This window comes from Amblyomma mixtum, chromosome 5, assembly GCF_055824585.1.
Source record: "Amblyomma mixtum isolate Tamu chromosome 5, ASM5582458v1, whole genome shotgun sequence".
Lineage (NCBI taxonomy): Eukaryota > Metazoa > Arthropoda > Arachnida > Ixodida > Ixodidae > Amblyomma > Amblyomma mixtum.
This window is the reverse complement of record NC_143016.1, coordinates 135,675,436-135,691,165: the sequence shown is the minus strand read 5'-3', so window position 1 is coordinate 135,691,165 and position 15,730 is coordinate 135,675,436. Positions and strand designations below refer to the sequence as shown.

The 15,730-nt window shown below is 51.4% G+C and overlaps 1 protein-coding gene across 1 annotated transcript; it reads left to right on the top strand.

Moving 5' to 3' along the window:
- The first annotated feature begins 966 nt into the window (after positions 1-966).
- On the top strand, positions 967-2,226 carry LOC149343855 (uncharacterized). Its single transcript, XM_089547084.1, has one exon. It carries the CDS (start codon positions 967-969, stop codon positions 2,224-2,226), a length of 1,260 nt encoding a protein of 419 aa, XP_089403210.1.
- The last annotated feature ends 13,504 nt before the right edge of the window (positions 2,227-15,730 follow it).

The following is a 15,730-nucleotide window of genomic DNA, read 5'->3' as shown; positions in this document are numbered from 1 at the left end:
TTCTGGATTCATTTGAAAAACAATTATATACTCTAGGCGTCTTTATTAACTTTTCAAAAGCCTTTGACCAATTAAATCACGCTACGCTACTTTCAAAACTTGAACATTACGAATTCCGCGGCGTTTTCTTGCAACTACTTCAAACGTATCTTAACTACCGCCAGCAACAGGTAACCATCAATGGCTATACTTCAAACCTAAAACCTGTTTGCGCAGGCGTCCCGCAAGGCAGCATGCTAGGACCTTTACTGTTTAACCTATACATCAATGATATAATTAACACTGACAAAACTGCCACATATATTATTTATGCAGACGACGCGAGCATTTTTTTTTACTGGATCCACAGTACTTAAACTACAAGAAAGGGCTAACAAGATGCTTGATCAACTACTGTCTTGGAGCACATCTTCATCTTTGAAAATTAGTGCGACAAAAACGAAGGCTATTATATTCCGCTCTAAAAACAAACCTCTTGATTTTAATCCTGTTCTAACACTCGGTTCCAACGCATTAAAAATTGTCTCTTCAACAAGAAATCTGGGTGTTATATTTCATGAGAACATGCTCTGGAATAATCATATCAATAATCTTATTCGAAAACTTTCTAGGGTAGTAGGAATCATCTCCAGGGTGCGCTTCTTATTGCCTCAGAAGCTTAAGGTGTTATTATATAATTTGTAGCGAACCACGACGGTCGCGCCTGATTCCGCCTAGGCCGATCGCTGCCAGAGCGCCGACGACGACGAAGCGTCGCAAAAAGACGAAGTGCCGTCGCGCTGCACGAGATCGCTTGGGTCGGACTGGCCGTCTTCTGCGCTGCCCGCCGTTCTGCTCGCCGCTTTGTGTCGCCTGCCGTGAACACCACGCCCTGTACCATTTGTGCAGAAACCCCCTTTCACTTGGTGGAGGTGCGGATTTACTGCCTTCTTGGCACTTCAAGGCCGTCCGTTTCCGAATTTCACCATGCCTCAAGATTCCGAACAGCCGCCGATCCTTGTGCCACATACTCCTGCCCCACAGCCGCCGACAGTCGTCTGCGCTGGAGCTTTGCGCCAGCGCGACCCCGCTGTTTTCAGCGGTACCGGGGACCACGACGTCGAGGACTGGCTAGCCTCGTACGAGCGGGTCAGTACCCACAACAAATGGGACGATCCCCTAAAACTGAACAACGTCATTTTCTATCTGACGGACGTTGCTAATCTGTGGTACCGCAACCATGAGCCTGACATCACATCGTGGACCGCCTTTAAGCAAAATTTCGCTGACGTCTTCGGCCGGCCTGCGGTGCGCAAGCTGCGTGCTGAGCAACGCCTGCGTGCTCGGGCGCAGCTGCCTGGTGAAAATTTCACCAGTTATATAGAGGACGTGGTGGATCTGTGCAAACGTGTGGATGCTTCGATGCCCGAGCGCGCCAAGATCGACCACATTCTGAAGGGCATTGACGACGACGCATTCCAGATGCTTCTCGCCAAAAATCCAGCCACCGTCGTCGACGTCATCGCACAATGCCAGAGCTACGACGAACTCCGTAAGCGCCGTTTTCTCACTCGCTCTCCACTCTCTCCACCGGAGCCTCTGGGCGCTTTGACATCTGACTCTGACCAGTCGCTACTGCTGCCGCAGATCCAGCAGTATATTCGCGAAGAAGTTGCTCGACAGCTGTCCCTCGTCCACCCGAGCACTGCCACTTCCTCTTCTCTTGTGCCTTCGCTGCAGCGCGTCATACGCCAACAAGTGGCCGAAGCTCTTCCTCCTCCCCCTGAAGTTCCTTCCGTCCCTCCTTTGACGTACGCTGGCGCCGCAGCACATTATAGCCAATCCACCCCTGTGGCAGCGCCCTTGACGTACGCCGCCGTGGCTGCACGGCCTGCGGTGTTGCCACCTCGTCAGCCTGTTCTGCGCCCGGCACCGGCCCCACCAGCGGCTCCGCTTCCTCCTTCTCCTTCGCCATATTACAACCCTTGGCGCACACCAGACAATCGTCCGATATGCTTTTCATGTGGCTTCCCCGGACATGTGGCCCGCCGCTGTCGACGCCGCATGGTCGCCCCTAGAACGGTTGCGCCTCCTGCCTGTTCACCTGAGCAGCTCCGTTCTGTTCCACCTCCGGAGCCCTACGCCACTGACGATCGTCCGTATACGACCCGTCGATCCCCGTCCCCACGTCGCCGTTCACTTTCACCTATGCGCCGTCGCCCTACATCTGCTGACGAGGGAAACTAAAATCCGCAGTTCCCGAGGCAAGAACTGCGTGCTCTTCAAACAGCTCAAGGCCTCAACTTTCTCCCGCGAACATTCTATTGGTTTCCGTCGATGGTTTTTCTGTGTACGCGCTTGTGGACACGGGTGCTGCTGTGTCTGTTATTCATGAGAGACTGTGCCGTCGGTTACGAAAAGTCACGACTTCATTTTCTGGTTTGTCGCTTCGGACTGCTACCGAAGAGAGGATCGCACCTTTGGCCGCATGCACAGCGCGGGTCGTCATTGCCGACATTTTGTACAGTGTTGAGTTCGTGGTCCTGCCGTCTTGTTCCCACGACGTAATTCTCGGGTGGGACTTCCTATCAAAAAATAACGCCGTGATAAATTGCGCCCGCGCAGAGGTAGAATTTTCTGTATTGTCTGACGAACCGGCCGACGACCACCATTTCCTGTGTCCGCAGAAGATCACAGTAAGTGAAGACGTCGACATCGCTCCGGAGGCTTCAGCGCTGGTATCCCTCTCGTGCCCTGCCACACCCGCCGTCGCAGTTTTCTTTACGCCCTCGTCTTCCTTCGTTCATCGCAAAAACCTGCCGCTGCCGTACGCTGTTCTCGATGTTCACGGAGGTCTAGCGAAAATGCTTATTTATAATCCGTCTGCATGCCCGCTTACCCTGCTACGTGGTGAGACTCTTGGCTCAGTTCAACCTGCCCACCTTCTCTCTGACCTGGATGCACCTGTGACCTCCCGCAGTTCCTCCATCAATGCTCTTCATCCTGATTCGGCACCCGATCCGTTGCCCGACCCCTTCTTCCAAGCCGCCATCGACGCCGCTCTTCCTTCTGCCTACCGGAAGCAGCTCTCAGCTCTACTAAACACGTTTCGCTCCGCTTTCGACGCCGCCCACACTCCTCTAGGCCGGACTTCCACCGTCGCTCATCGCATTGAGACCGGCTCTCACCCCCCTTTTCGCCAGCGGCCATATCGTGTGTCGGCGGCAGAGCGCCGCGTGATTAGCGAACAAGTTGAGGACATGCTGCACCGTGGTGTCATCCGTCCGTCTCACAGCCCTTGGTCGTCGCCGGTGGTACTTGTCAAGAAGAAAGATGGTTCAATCCGATTTTGTGTCGATTACCGCCGCCTCAACAAAATTACCCACAAGGACAATTACCCTCTTCCCCGCATCGACGACGCTCTTGACAGCCTCCAAGGCGCTGAGTACTTTTCGTCCCTTGACCTACGTTCCGGCTACTGGCAAGTACCGATGGCTGCACCTGACAGAGAAAAGACAGCATTTGTTACACCCGACGGCCTCTACGAGTTCAACGTGATGCCGTTCGGTCTGTGCAACGCTCCCGCCACATTCGAAAGGATGATGGATAACATCTTGCGGAAGTTGAAATGGCAGACCTGCCTCTGCTACCTGGATGACATTGTTGTCTTTTCCGCCGATTTCACCACACACATTGCACGCTTAAAGCAGGTTTTGACTTGCCTGACAGACGCCGGACTGCAGCTGAATCTCAAGAAGTGCCACTTCGGAGCTCGGCAGTTGACAATATTGGGGCACATCGTCTCCAAGGAAGGCATTCTCCCTGACCCGGCCAAGCTCCGTGCTGTGGCGCAATTTCCTAAGCCGGTTTCGCTCAAGCAACTTCGAAGCTTCATAGGTTTGTGTTCTTATTTCCGGCGCTTCGTACGCCATTTTGCGTCCATCATTGCGCCGCTGACGAAGCTACTTGGCGGGACCAATGACATATCTGGCTGGTCGGCCGAGTGCGACGAAGCGTTCGCTACCCTGCGCCATCTACCCTGCGCCTGATTCCGCCTAGGCCGATCGCTGCCAGAGCGCCGACGACGACGAAGCGTCGCAAAAAGACGAAGTGCCGTCGCGCTGCACGAGATCGCTTGGGTCGGACTGGCCGTCTTCTGCGCTGCCCGCCGTTCTGCTCGCCGCTTTGTGTCGCCTGCCGTGAACACCACGCCCTGTACCATTTGTGCAGAAACCCCCTTTCAAATTCATTGTTTTATTCCAATCTAATATACTGTCATTTGGTATGGGGCACGACAACGTTCTCAAACATAATAAAATTGAAAAATCTGCAAAAATAAAGTTCTTCGCATTACTGCCAATGTAGCTTACGATGCCCACACGTCTCCGCTTTTTGCCTCATTAAGAATAACACCTGTCAGTGAACTTTACAACACGTTATTATTTCGTCGTCACAAAACCCACCAAAAAAACGAACCCATTTTTCGAAATTCTAGCTCGCTTAACCCCCAAAGAGAATATTCTGTCAGGGCTAATTTGAATTTCCGGCATTTCTTTTTGACTATGGATTTGCAAAACTGTGGGTTTATAAGTGCTGACGAATGAAAACACAGATGAAAAGTATTAGTTTAGAACTTTTGCTCATTGATTAGTATCAGCTGGTTCGCCGTCAGGAACTGTAAGATGGAGCCGATTAGATTTATGTTTAGGGGAGTGGAACCGCCTGAATTTAGTAGGAACTTTTTTACAATATATAGCAAGTCAAATGAGAAAAATTGGTCTTTCGCGGCAGTCAATTCAATTAGATATTTACCCTGCAAGCGCGACATCTTTCCCATGCTTCTTGTTGTTGGCTTACCTTGGCGGATCGATAAAGTCGCTTTTTCCTGCTTAGAAGGCTCTTCAAGTTTTTGGTAAAGCAAAGATTGTTGGAATCCAATATGCGGTGTACTCATTGGGATGTACTTATCTTTTGGTTTGGTTTAGTTTATGGGGTTTAACGCCCCAAAGCGACTGAGGCTATGAGGGACTCCGAAGTGGTACTTATCTTTTAATCGCAGCATTGTTGACTTGTATTGTTCCCAGTTTTCGTGAACTGTGGGGGTTAGATAGGAACTTAGGAAGTCGGTGAAGAACTGTAAGTTCCTTCTTTATGGAATCGAAGTTGCCGCACTTGTAGTCGGTCATTAATTTTTGTCAATGTAATTGAGGTTCAAATGTGCAGAAACATGTGATCGCTGAGGCCCGGAAGAAGGGTTACACTGTGGGTGCTGTCTGGGCAAGATGTCAGTACTAGATCAGAGTGCAACCACCTCTAGTGAGGCATGTGACTGCTTGACGCAGGTTGAAGTCTAGTGTTAAGTCAATGAATTGTTTTCATTCTTTGGAAGTGAATGCTGATATGTTTAGCAGGGCTTGTTGCGTGTTTGACCAGGCATCGGGTCCAGGAACACTGCCGCTTGGACGATGGAGGAAGGAACGGAGTAGGAGAAGCAAAGGAAAAACTGCATTCACATATTTACATTTTTTACAAACAAGACAAACAGAGTGAACACTGAGAAGAGTCTCAAGGAATCGCTGAGGGAATCCTGCTCGATGAACATCTCGGGCGCTTTATATAGCCCCTCCCGTTGTCTTCCCGCCTTTTCCGTCCAATCACAGGGACTCCGTCTTGGGCGCCGCCTTTGGATGAAGCCAATGACGCTCATTGCCTGGCTTAGCCAATTCGTCGAAATTGGGCACTCATCAACGGCGCTGCCCTCTCCGTCTTCCTCGGCTGAATCACTACTGAAGGTGACCTTTCCTCAGGTCACCTCCTCAGCCACATTTCGACATGCAGTTAACCAAACGCAGCCGTCAGCTGATGACCCTTCAGGAAGCCGGCCACGGGCCCCATGCCTTTGTTTTGGGAGGCGCCCGAAGGCGAGCACTGGCAGCGGTGCCACCCGCGCCGGCGACAAAAGAGCAGTAGCGCGGATGATTGACAGCCGCTCGTCTCGGCGCGTGGCGGCAGGCTGGCGGTGGTGCGTACATGGTCGCAAGGGTCACGCCGCTGCGTTGGGTGCTGCCTAAGAGAGAGAGAGAGAGAGAGAGAGAGAAATGGACGGAAAGGCAGGGAGGTCAACAAGGCGATGCCTAGTTGGGTACTTGGGGAGGGGAACAAAGGGGAAAAAAGGAAAAAGAGCGGCAATGAAATGAGCTTTCCAAGTGTCCAGCGGCCACTATATCACGGGGACAGAGGGCGCGCACTGAAAACTGAAAGACTATAGAGAGGAATACAACCCCGAGTCCCTTAAGAATCTCAGGAGCGTTTTCACCGCTTTCCTTTGTGAGTAAGGTTGTGTCCAAGGCCCCAGAACGTTGGACTCTGTTAGAGGACGCGAGTCCAAGCGGTACAGAGTAGCAATCAGGACCCCGCGCTCCCGTTCAAAACGGGGGCAGTCACGGAGAAGGTGCCCGATAGTTTCGTCACAACCGCACTGCTCACACGCTGGAGAGTCTGCCATTGCGATGAGATTAGAATAGGCGTTTGTGAACGCCACTCCCAGCCACAGGCGGCAGCGGCACAACAGCGTAGTATCACAGCGAGGGAGGCCGAATGGTTTATGAAGTTGAAGCAAGAGGTCGAAGTGGTGCGAGCAGGGTTTCCAACCTCCAGGGGTAGACCACGACTGTACATTTACATTTCGGGCGAGCAGTTGAAGGTGCCTTGCTGCGTCAGTTCTTGCTAGTGGTATGCGGACAGTGTTGGTTGTATCGTGAGCCGATTGAGCAGTCTGGTCAGCTAAGGCGTTTCCAACAATTCCACTATGGTCTGGTACCCACTGGAAGATGATTTCGTGATCCTGTTCGATTGCCTGGTGGTGCAGATATCGTATCTCCGCTACAAGTTGCTCATGGTCGCTATGTCTCGAGGCAGATTGAAAACATCGTAGGGCAGCTTTTGAATCACAGAAAACAGCCCATTTTTGAGGTGATTGTTGTGAGATAAACTGTACCACCGCAAGAAGTGCGGACAATTCTGCTCCAGTAGAGGTAGTCCGATGCGAAATTTGTTGATGAATTTCAGTCTGCCGCGCAGGAACGACCACGGCGCAAGCAGAACTAATAGAGGTTACTGAGCCATCCGTATAGACATGAGTACGGTCCTAATATTCGAAGTGGAGCATGGACAGTGTCAGTGTCTTAATGGCTGGCGTCAATAAGTTTGATTTCTTCGCTATCCCCGGAATAGCAAAGCGCACACATGGGAGCCGCATACACCACAGAGGAGAGGGAGGTAGTGCTGCCGGGATGAACTGTTGTGGGATCGACGACTGTTGCGTTGCTATCACCTTTGCAAATGCAGAATGTGGTCTCTGCAGTGGCAGAGGCGCAAGGTGTTGCTGTGGAATCCTTGGAATATGACGTATGTGAATTCGCAAGGAGTCTAGGACAATATAAGTCGAGATCGGGTGGTCTTTGGCGAGTGCAATGCTTCCCAGTGTTGATGCGCTCCGAGGGAGTCCTAGGCATGTGCGAAGGGCCTCACCCTGCACTATCTGGAGGGCACGCATGTTAGTCTTGCACGTGTTTCAGAGTACTGGTGTACTGTACCGCAAGACTTCCAGAAATAGAGCTCTGTACAACTCCAGCATTGACTGGACCGACGAGCCCCATGATTTTCCACCCAGAAATTCGAGTAAATGAGCGATAGATGTTAGCATTTTTTTTTCAGTAGAGTGCAATGCGGGCTCCATGATAAGTTGCGGTCGATCAAGATCCCTAGGAAACGATGAGTTCTGCAGTAAGAAATGATGTGACCGTCGATGCGTACCGGATGTGGAGTCATACATTTACGTGTAAATGCCACTAGCGCGCACTTTTCCGGTGAAACGCTAAGACCTTGCTTCTGGAGATAAAAAGAAGTGATCGACGCTGCGCGCTGAAGTCTTGCACGCACCCGGAGACGCGTCACAGAGGAGGCCCAAATGCAGATGTCATCGGCGTGCATAGACCTCTGGACGGTGTTGGGGAGGTTCTCAGGGAGGGCGATGAGAGTAAGATTGAACAATGTAGGGTTAAAGGGGTGGAGACACCAAATTTGTCGTTCGCGCGTTCTTAGTTTCAAACGTTTCTTATGGCTCCAGGAAGCATGATACACACCCAAAGATTCATATATTCACAGTGAATAATTTATTATAGCTTGTTTAGGTGAACAATTTTCGGTTTCGGTTTCGGAACGCTGAGTTGTACAGTGACGTCACAGAGGGGGAAGATCAACTGCTTCTCTTGGTCACGTGGGCCCACAAAAGTTGTGACGCACCTACTGCTGCATCGTCTGCTTTCCCACACACGTGCTGACTAGCGCATGAAAACAAACAACTGCACGTCTAGAACCAGCAGCTCGGATTCTGACAGATCTGATTCCAATGAGTGAGGACATCGACTTTTTTTTTTGTTCGCACGCTAATATCGCCTTCGCGGGTTCGCGTGAGGATGCGAAACACTTTGCAAAATGCCAGTAAGCATCGCTGCGCCGCTCTACCGAAGCTGCGCCCACAACCGGTGTCACACTTCGCTGCCGTGCAGCAGTACCTGAGCGCTGCTTGGGATGGTGTACAAATATCACAAGAAAAGACAAGATCGCCTTGTTATCAGAACTGCCAGCTATACTCGAGCAGCGACAAAGCATGTCTGCTTATGTTGGGAGCTTTCGGCAAGGGCACCGGCCGCACCGCTCGCGGTCGCTCCGGGCGACGAGCTCTGCTGCTGCCTGGCTGCCGTGGTCGTCGCTAGGCCTATAGCCTGTTTAGCAAGCGGCCGGCGCTTCGGAAGTCGCCTGCGCTATAATAAAAGGCCTACTTTTCACAAATAGCTGTAGTGTTAACAGAATCATCGCACAATAAAATAATAGTATGGTCAATCTCCTCGACGCCTTCGGCAGCGGAGCTAGCGGGCGCCAGGCGAGCCGGACCCCAACGTCGCGCCAGCGGCAGCTGCTAGGCGCGGTTGTGAGAAATTTGCTCATATCACAGTTGTTACCTCTACTAGCAGCTCAGTATTGGTCAGCGATCCTCAAAAATGACACTTTTTTCACATTTCTTGTCCCATGGTTTATTATTTACGTCAAGAACACTCTTTAGCTCGCTTTTATGACGTCGGCAGACGGTATCCAGGCTGACCTACCGGCCGGCAGACTCGGCGTACTTCACATCCGGACAAGAAAATACAAAACAGCCATACTACCAGAAAGGATGCTTTCTAGATTCGAGATACGACAGCATGACTGTGCTAAAAGTGGATCTTTCGGCAGCGACACTGCCTGCGGCAACGCCGGCCGACGACCTGCGCGCTGGTCCCAGACTGCCCTAGTCGTCGCTAGGCCTATAGCTGCTTTCGCATATCGACTCCGCAGCTGAGGGCGCTTCGGGACTGGCCAGCGCTCAGAAACGTGCTCCGCTCGGCACCCCTTTACTGTGAACTCGTCCCATAATAAAAGATATGTTCGATTTCCACGACGTCTTCAGCAACAGAGCTAGCAGACGGCAGGCGAACCGCAGGTAGCAGCAGCACAAAACCGGCTGATGAAATTTGCTTGCATCGCAGTCATCACTTCTACCAGGAACTCAGTATTTGCCAACGATCGTCAGAAACGATGCATTTTTGATATTCATATATCCCAGGGTTTGCTATGAACGTGAACAAACAATAGTATCGCGTTCTTCAGATGCCGGCGTTCGGCACTAAGACTGGCGCAGACCGCCCGGCTCCAAGGAGTGCGCCCTATGTCATCATGACGCTGCCGCTTCCCGTCGTTGTTGCCGCGAGCGGCCCGCCGTTGACATCTAGCTGGCCGGACGCAGGCAACGAGCTGCAATCAGACGTTGCGACGCTGTTCTCAACGGCGTGCCGCAAACCGAGCGAGTGGCGGTTAGCAGCAAACGCGGCTCGCTGGTGCGTCGACTGTGCTCACGCGGCTGTGCCCCGCTCATCGTACGTCACTGTATTTTGGTATGACGTCACTAAAACTTTAATTTTTCTACACCCCTTGTGACGTCATGGTTGATGGCGCTAGCGATGGGTCTAGATCGTGAGAGTGAGCATTTAGGTAATCTTTGGAACCGAATTAAAATATTTTTTAAACGTTTGTTGCGTCCAACACCTGGCTGTGAGTGTCCTTGCATACATAGGAATCCCATAGCAGGCTTTTTGTAGCTTCAAAATTTGGTGTCTCCACCCCTTTAAGGACACCGCCCTGGGGCACGCCATGGTAGGTGTAATGCGCAGGCGTCGGGCCATCTTCACACCGGATAAAAAATGATCTTTTGGACAGATAGCTCTATCCACGCCAACATCCGACCACCGATGCCCACAGTTTCCAGCGCATCAAGGATGGCTTCATGGGTCACGTTGTCGTGGGCACGTTTCACATCAAGAAAGAGTGCCACTGACTCGGACCCCGATCACAACAGTCCGTCCGCTGCCAAGAAGACGCCACGAAGTAGTTGTAGCTGATCGGTGCACCACGAATGTGCATCAGTGTCCGAGTCCATCTGGTCGACAGGTCGGCCAGGAAGCCCTGCACATTTTGCAATAGTCCTCAAAACGGAGCCTTAGGGATCAGGCCTGCGCCAAGCCCACACCTACAGCAGGGCAGCACACGGCCAACCTCAGAGAACTGCCAGGTTTTAGGAGAACAAAGGCTCTAAATTTTCATACCCAAGACAGCCTTCGCCCTAAAAGCGCATGCCTGGAAAGCTGGCCTATCGGACCTAGTTGAGTCAATTTCTGTTTTCTTTTGTACTGGAAGCCACGGACTTCCGAATTTTGGCCAAAGGAAACCGGTCTAACTAGACTACAAAGGGAACAAAACGGCGACGCTGAAGAGATGCAAATGCAGAGAAAAGAAATCCAAATTGTTCTCCTCGGGTATCTTAAACACTTCCGATAGGGCCACTGAGAAAACATATGATGAGGCCGCCGGCGTTTTCGTTTTCTCGCCCCTTTTGTAGCGGAGTTCAGTTCGCAATGACCACGAGAATTACGAACGTGCTTGCTTTCCTTCATTTTTCATGATCGCATACTGCTGTCACCTTTGCACAACCTGGCATAGCTTCGCTCAATATCGGAGCCCAAGTCACATTAATCTCCCTAAGGCCTTTAAACAAAGCGGCTCCCGGCGCTTATGCTAGTAACCCAGAATGGCCCATCTGGCTAGCACTTCCGCGCCAACGTACGCGGCCAGGCATAGGCACTACCACTGCATGGTGCCAAATAATTTGCATTAAAAGAAACGCTAGACCACTGCTGCCAAAGTTAACAATGACCACCGAAAAACTACACATACTCAAAACTTTTTCGGCAGCAGCAAAAAAAGAAAAAGCAAACAGCGGAGACTCATTCTCAGAATCTGCCGCTAACGACCCACGTCGAGACTCGAAAGGGCTGCCCATTCTTGAGACGCGCCCTGCGGTGCCGCAGACGGACAGTGGCTTCAGCCGCCGAGACCCGACAAAAGCCGAAGGGCTTAAGTGCGCGTTCACACCTTTGAGGTCGAGCCGCCACGCGAAATTGATTCGTTCCGCACCCCGGCCGCGCGTCTCCAACACCTGAGCAGGACTTGAAAAGAATGCGGGAGGGGGGCGATCTATGAAAGCAATGCCTGCGAGCATTCCCCCCTCGATTCAAGAATGGCCTTAGACTGAAACTCGTTCTGCTGTCTTCTTTCGCGTGGTAGCTGTGCGTTCTTCTCTGTCCCCTGCTGCAAGTTTTACCCGTCCTGCAAGAACTAACGCAGTGTCGCCACAATGGGTCAGGTGGCTTTCGCTGTGCCTGAACTCGCCGAGTCATTCTGGCCCTCGTGCAGTGCCTGTCGCATCTAGAGTGCCGCGGTGACCGTCTCGGCCGATTACACTGTTGGCCGGCCTTTAACCTTGCAATGTCCTCGGCCCGTTCTTTGTCCGTTGTCTGGAGAGCACCCCTTGGTTTGGCTCTCCTTGATCGCGGCCGCCTTCCGGAAACTGCCCTAGCTATTCTGTCCTGCGCGCCTCCCTTTCTTCTTGCGGTCTCCTCACCCTTCGCATCTGCTCTTTGACGCAGCACCGAGCAGCATTTTCCGCGTGAGTTCGCACTATCGGCTCGTGCTTTCGCTGAGACACCGCACGTCGCAGTAGCTAGCTGTCCCGACTGCACTTTACTTCCTGCTGAGCATAACTTGCTCTCTTGAGGCTTGCTTTTCGATCCTACGACCCTAATGCTATGGCCCGGAACTTGATTTGAGCCACGCTGTTCGGTTAACGTAGCGTTATTGCCCTGCGTACTACCCTCTCGATCGCAGCAATCAGCCTCCTTCCCGGAAAGTGCATGCTCCTCTGGGCTCAAAACCGCCGCGGTGCCGCTTTCCTTACTACTAGCATTAGTGCCCTCATTATCCCCCGAGCCCTTATGGCTTGCGGATATGCACTTTTCCTCATTGCTAGCCTTAGTGCCTAAACTATACCCCGAGCCCTTATGGCAGGCCGATAGGCACTTTTCGCTAGCCTTAGTGCCTACACTATCCCCCGAGCCCTTATGGCTGGCCGATATGCACTTTTCGCTAGCCTTAGTGCCTAAACTATACCCCGAGCCCTTATGGCTGGCCGATATGCACTTTTCGCTAGCCTTAGTGCCTAAACTATACCCCGAGCCCTTATGGCTGGCCGATATGCACTTTTCGCTAGCCTTAGTGCCTACACTATCCCCCGAGCCCTTATGGCTGGCCGATATGCACTTTTCGCTAGCCTTAGTGCCTAAACTATACCCCGAGCCCTTATGGCTGGCCGATATGCACTTTTCGCTAGCCTTAGTGCCTAAACTATACCCCGAGCCCTTATGGCTGGCCGATATGCACTTTTCGCTAACCTTAGTGCCTACACTATGCCCCGAGCCCTTATGGCTTGCGGATCTGCACTTTTCCTCATTGCTAGCCTTAGTGCCTAAACTATACCACGAGCCCTTATGGCTGGCCGATATGCACTTTTCGCTAGCCTTAGTGCCTACACTATCCCCCGAGCCCTTATGGCTTGCGGATCTACCCTTTTGCTCATTCCTAGCCTTAGTGCTTACACTGTCCCCCGAGCCCTTATGGCTTGCGGATCTGCACTGTTCCTCATTCCTAGCATTAGTGCATACCCTATCCCCCGAGTCATGGCTTGCGGATCTGCACTTTTCCTCGTTGCTAGCCTTAGTGCCTACACCATCCCCCGAGCCCTTATGGCTTGCGGATTTACACTTTTCCCCATTCCTAGCCTTAGTTCCTACACTATCTCCCGAGCCATTATGGCTTGCGGATTTGCACTGTTCGCTAGCTTCCTGACCGAAATCATCGGTCCTCATTGCCGAAGTGGCCTTTTTTTCTAGGACCAAACCTGCTCTATCCGGGCGCTCCTGAGCAGCAGTCGTGTCTTCCGGCGACTGAGCGGAGCTCCTAAGTCGGTTTCTGGCACTCTCGTGGTATACCTGACCACAGTCAATTTGGTTTTCGAAATCAGCCTCCGCGGGAATTCGAAAGTATCGGAGGTGCGCACTTTTAGCTTTCGCGTAATTTCTCCCATCCTCGTCCGACAGGCGCGCTAATACGTTGGCGACTTCACACGGGAGGACACCCAGCAGCATAATTGACCAGTAACCCCGGTCTAGCTGCTCCTCCGTATAAATGCTCTCAAAAGTTTAAAGAAAACTGCTGAAGTTATCGCCTTTTCTGAAAACGCTTGACCGAGATCGCGTTGGCTGCATTCTGATCAGGTTAAGTTGATGCGTGAGTTCCCGCAGCTCCCTTTCGCGTTCCTTTTCGCGCTCTTCGCGAGCTGCTTCATCCCACTCTCGCGCCTTTTGATCGAGCCGTTTTTCTCGATCTCCCTTTCATGCTCTTCGCGCTGCCTCTTTTCTTCATCCCCTCGCTTCTTTTGTACCTGTGAATTCTGTAATTTCTCCTGAATCTCCTCCCAACATCCGACTATCTCCTCCGCGTCTGCACCGCTTGCCTCAATTTCCTGAATTAAGAGCGGTTTCCTACGGATTGACCCACAATCAATGCCCAATTTCCCGCTTATAAGAACTAGGCCTGGTTTGCGCAGCTTCTTCCAGTCAATGACTATTTCAGCAATGGCAAGTCTCTACACCACGTGGTCAGAGGAGCCCCGGCTGCCTCTTATACCAACCTTCGATTACCTAGGCTAACAAATTTACAAAGTTGTAAAACCTTGCAATGCTCCAAAACAAGGACCGTGCACTTACCCATATCAGAGCCAGGACGCCGCGCAGACCATCCGACTGCTGCCATCCAGTTAATGTGCTTGGTGGATCTGGTCCAGGATCCTTCACCGCATGAGGACTAAGTGGGCAGACTACTGAGGGAAGTCTTTAGGAGTCGCAGTAAACTTGGAGATTTATTTACATTATTTACAATATAAACAGAGATCAAAGGTAAGGAAAGAAGCTCTGTGACACACAACAGGTTGCTGCTTAAATACAGTTCATATTCCCCAGGCCCCCAGCTAGGGAATCCGAGCTCTGGTCGAGTGTCCAATGGTCCTTGAGCCTCTACATAAGCTCCGCCCTCCCCACGTGACCACGCACACACCACAGACACACGCACAGGCAAGGAGGAATCTTGGCGCCTTGCAGTCGCGGACTGCGTGGTTTCTCGCGGGCCGACCAGGCAAAAGGGTCGTCGGTTTCTGTGCGGCGATCCTGCCGTTGGAAACGCGAGATCTGATGGCTCGCACCTGTGGACTCATCACGAGGGAAGGATGAATCAGCCGTGACCACTCCCGCTTTGTCGGCTGCTCAGGGCGCACGAAGGCAATGGGTGGCCGCCGTCGAGACAGGTTATTTCAGGAATTTATCAGGACTAAAGATGTAAGTAAATTTCTGCAATATAAGAAGATTAGAAACAAACTTAATACTGACCTGAAGAAAGCCCGTACAGAATATTATGTTAACAAGTTTACGACGGTTTACGGCTGCCCTGAAAAAGCTTGGCCTCTAATGAAATCCCTTCTTTCGCAAAATGCGCATACTGCCCCACAGGAACTCATAATTGATGGCATTGCTTATTCAGGCTCCACATTGGCTGAAAAATTCAATACTCATTTTCTAACGTCGGGCATTACGCATAATTGCGATAGCGCCCACTCTGGATTGTATTTTGATGATCGGTTGGCAGATACAATATTTTTATCTCCAACTACGCCGTACGAAGTTGAATCCGTGCTGAAAGGTCTCAAGGACAACTGTGCTATCGGGTACGATGAAATAGCAGCTCGTCCAGTGAAAGCGGTGGCTAACCTGCTGAGCTTACCTCTTTCACACATCTGTAACTGTATCTTGCGTGATGGTTTGTTTCCTGAAAAAATGAAAATTGCCCGCGTCTGCGCGGTATACAAGGGAGGCGACAAGAACGTTTTCGGGAACTACCGTCCTATTTCCGTACTTCCGATGTTTTCAAAGATAGCGGAGCACGTAATCAACAGTAAATTGGGTAGCTTCTTACACAGCAAGGGCGTCATCAAACCGCAGCAGTACGGGTTCCAGAAAAGTAAATCAGTAGAGTCTGCTTTGTTAAACATAAAAGAAAAAATCATTTCGAACATTGAAAATAAACTTTACACAGTAGGCATATTCTTAGATTTCAAGAAGGCCTTCGACTCCATAAAGCATGACATTCTTTTCTATAAACTGGAAAGATACGGTGTTCGTGGAACTTCGCTACGTTTAATCAAGAGTTATTT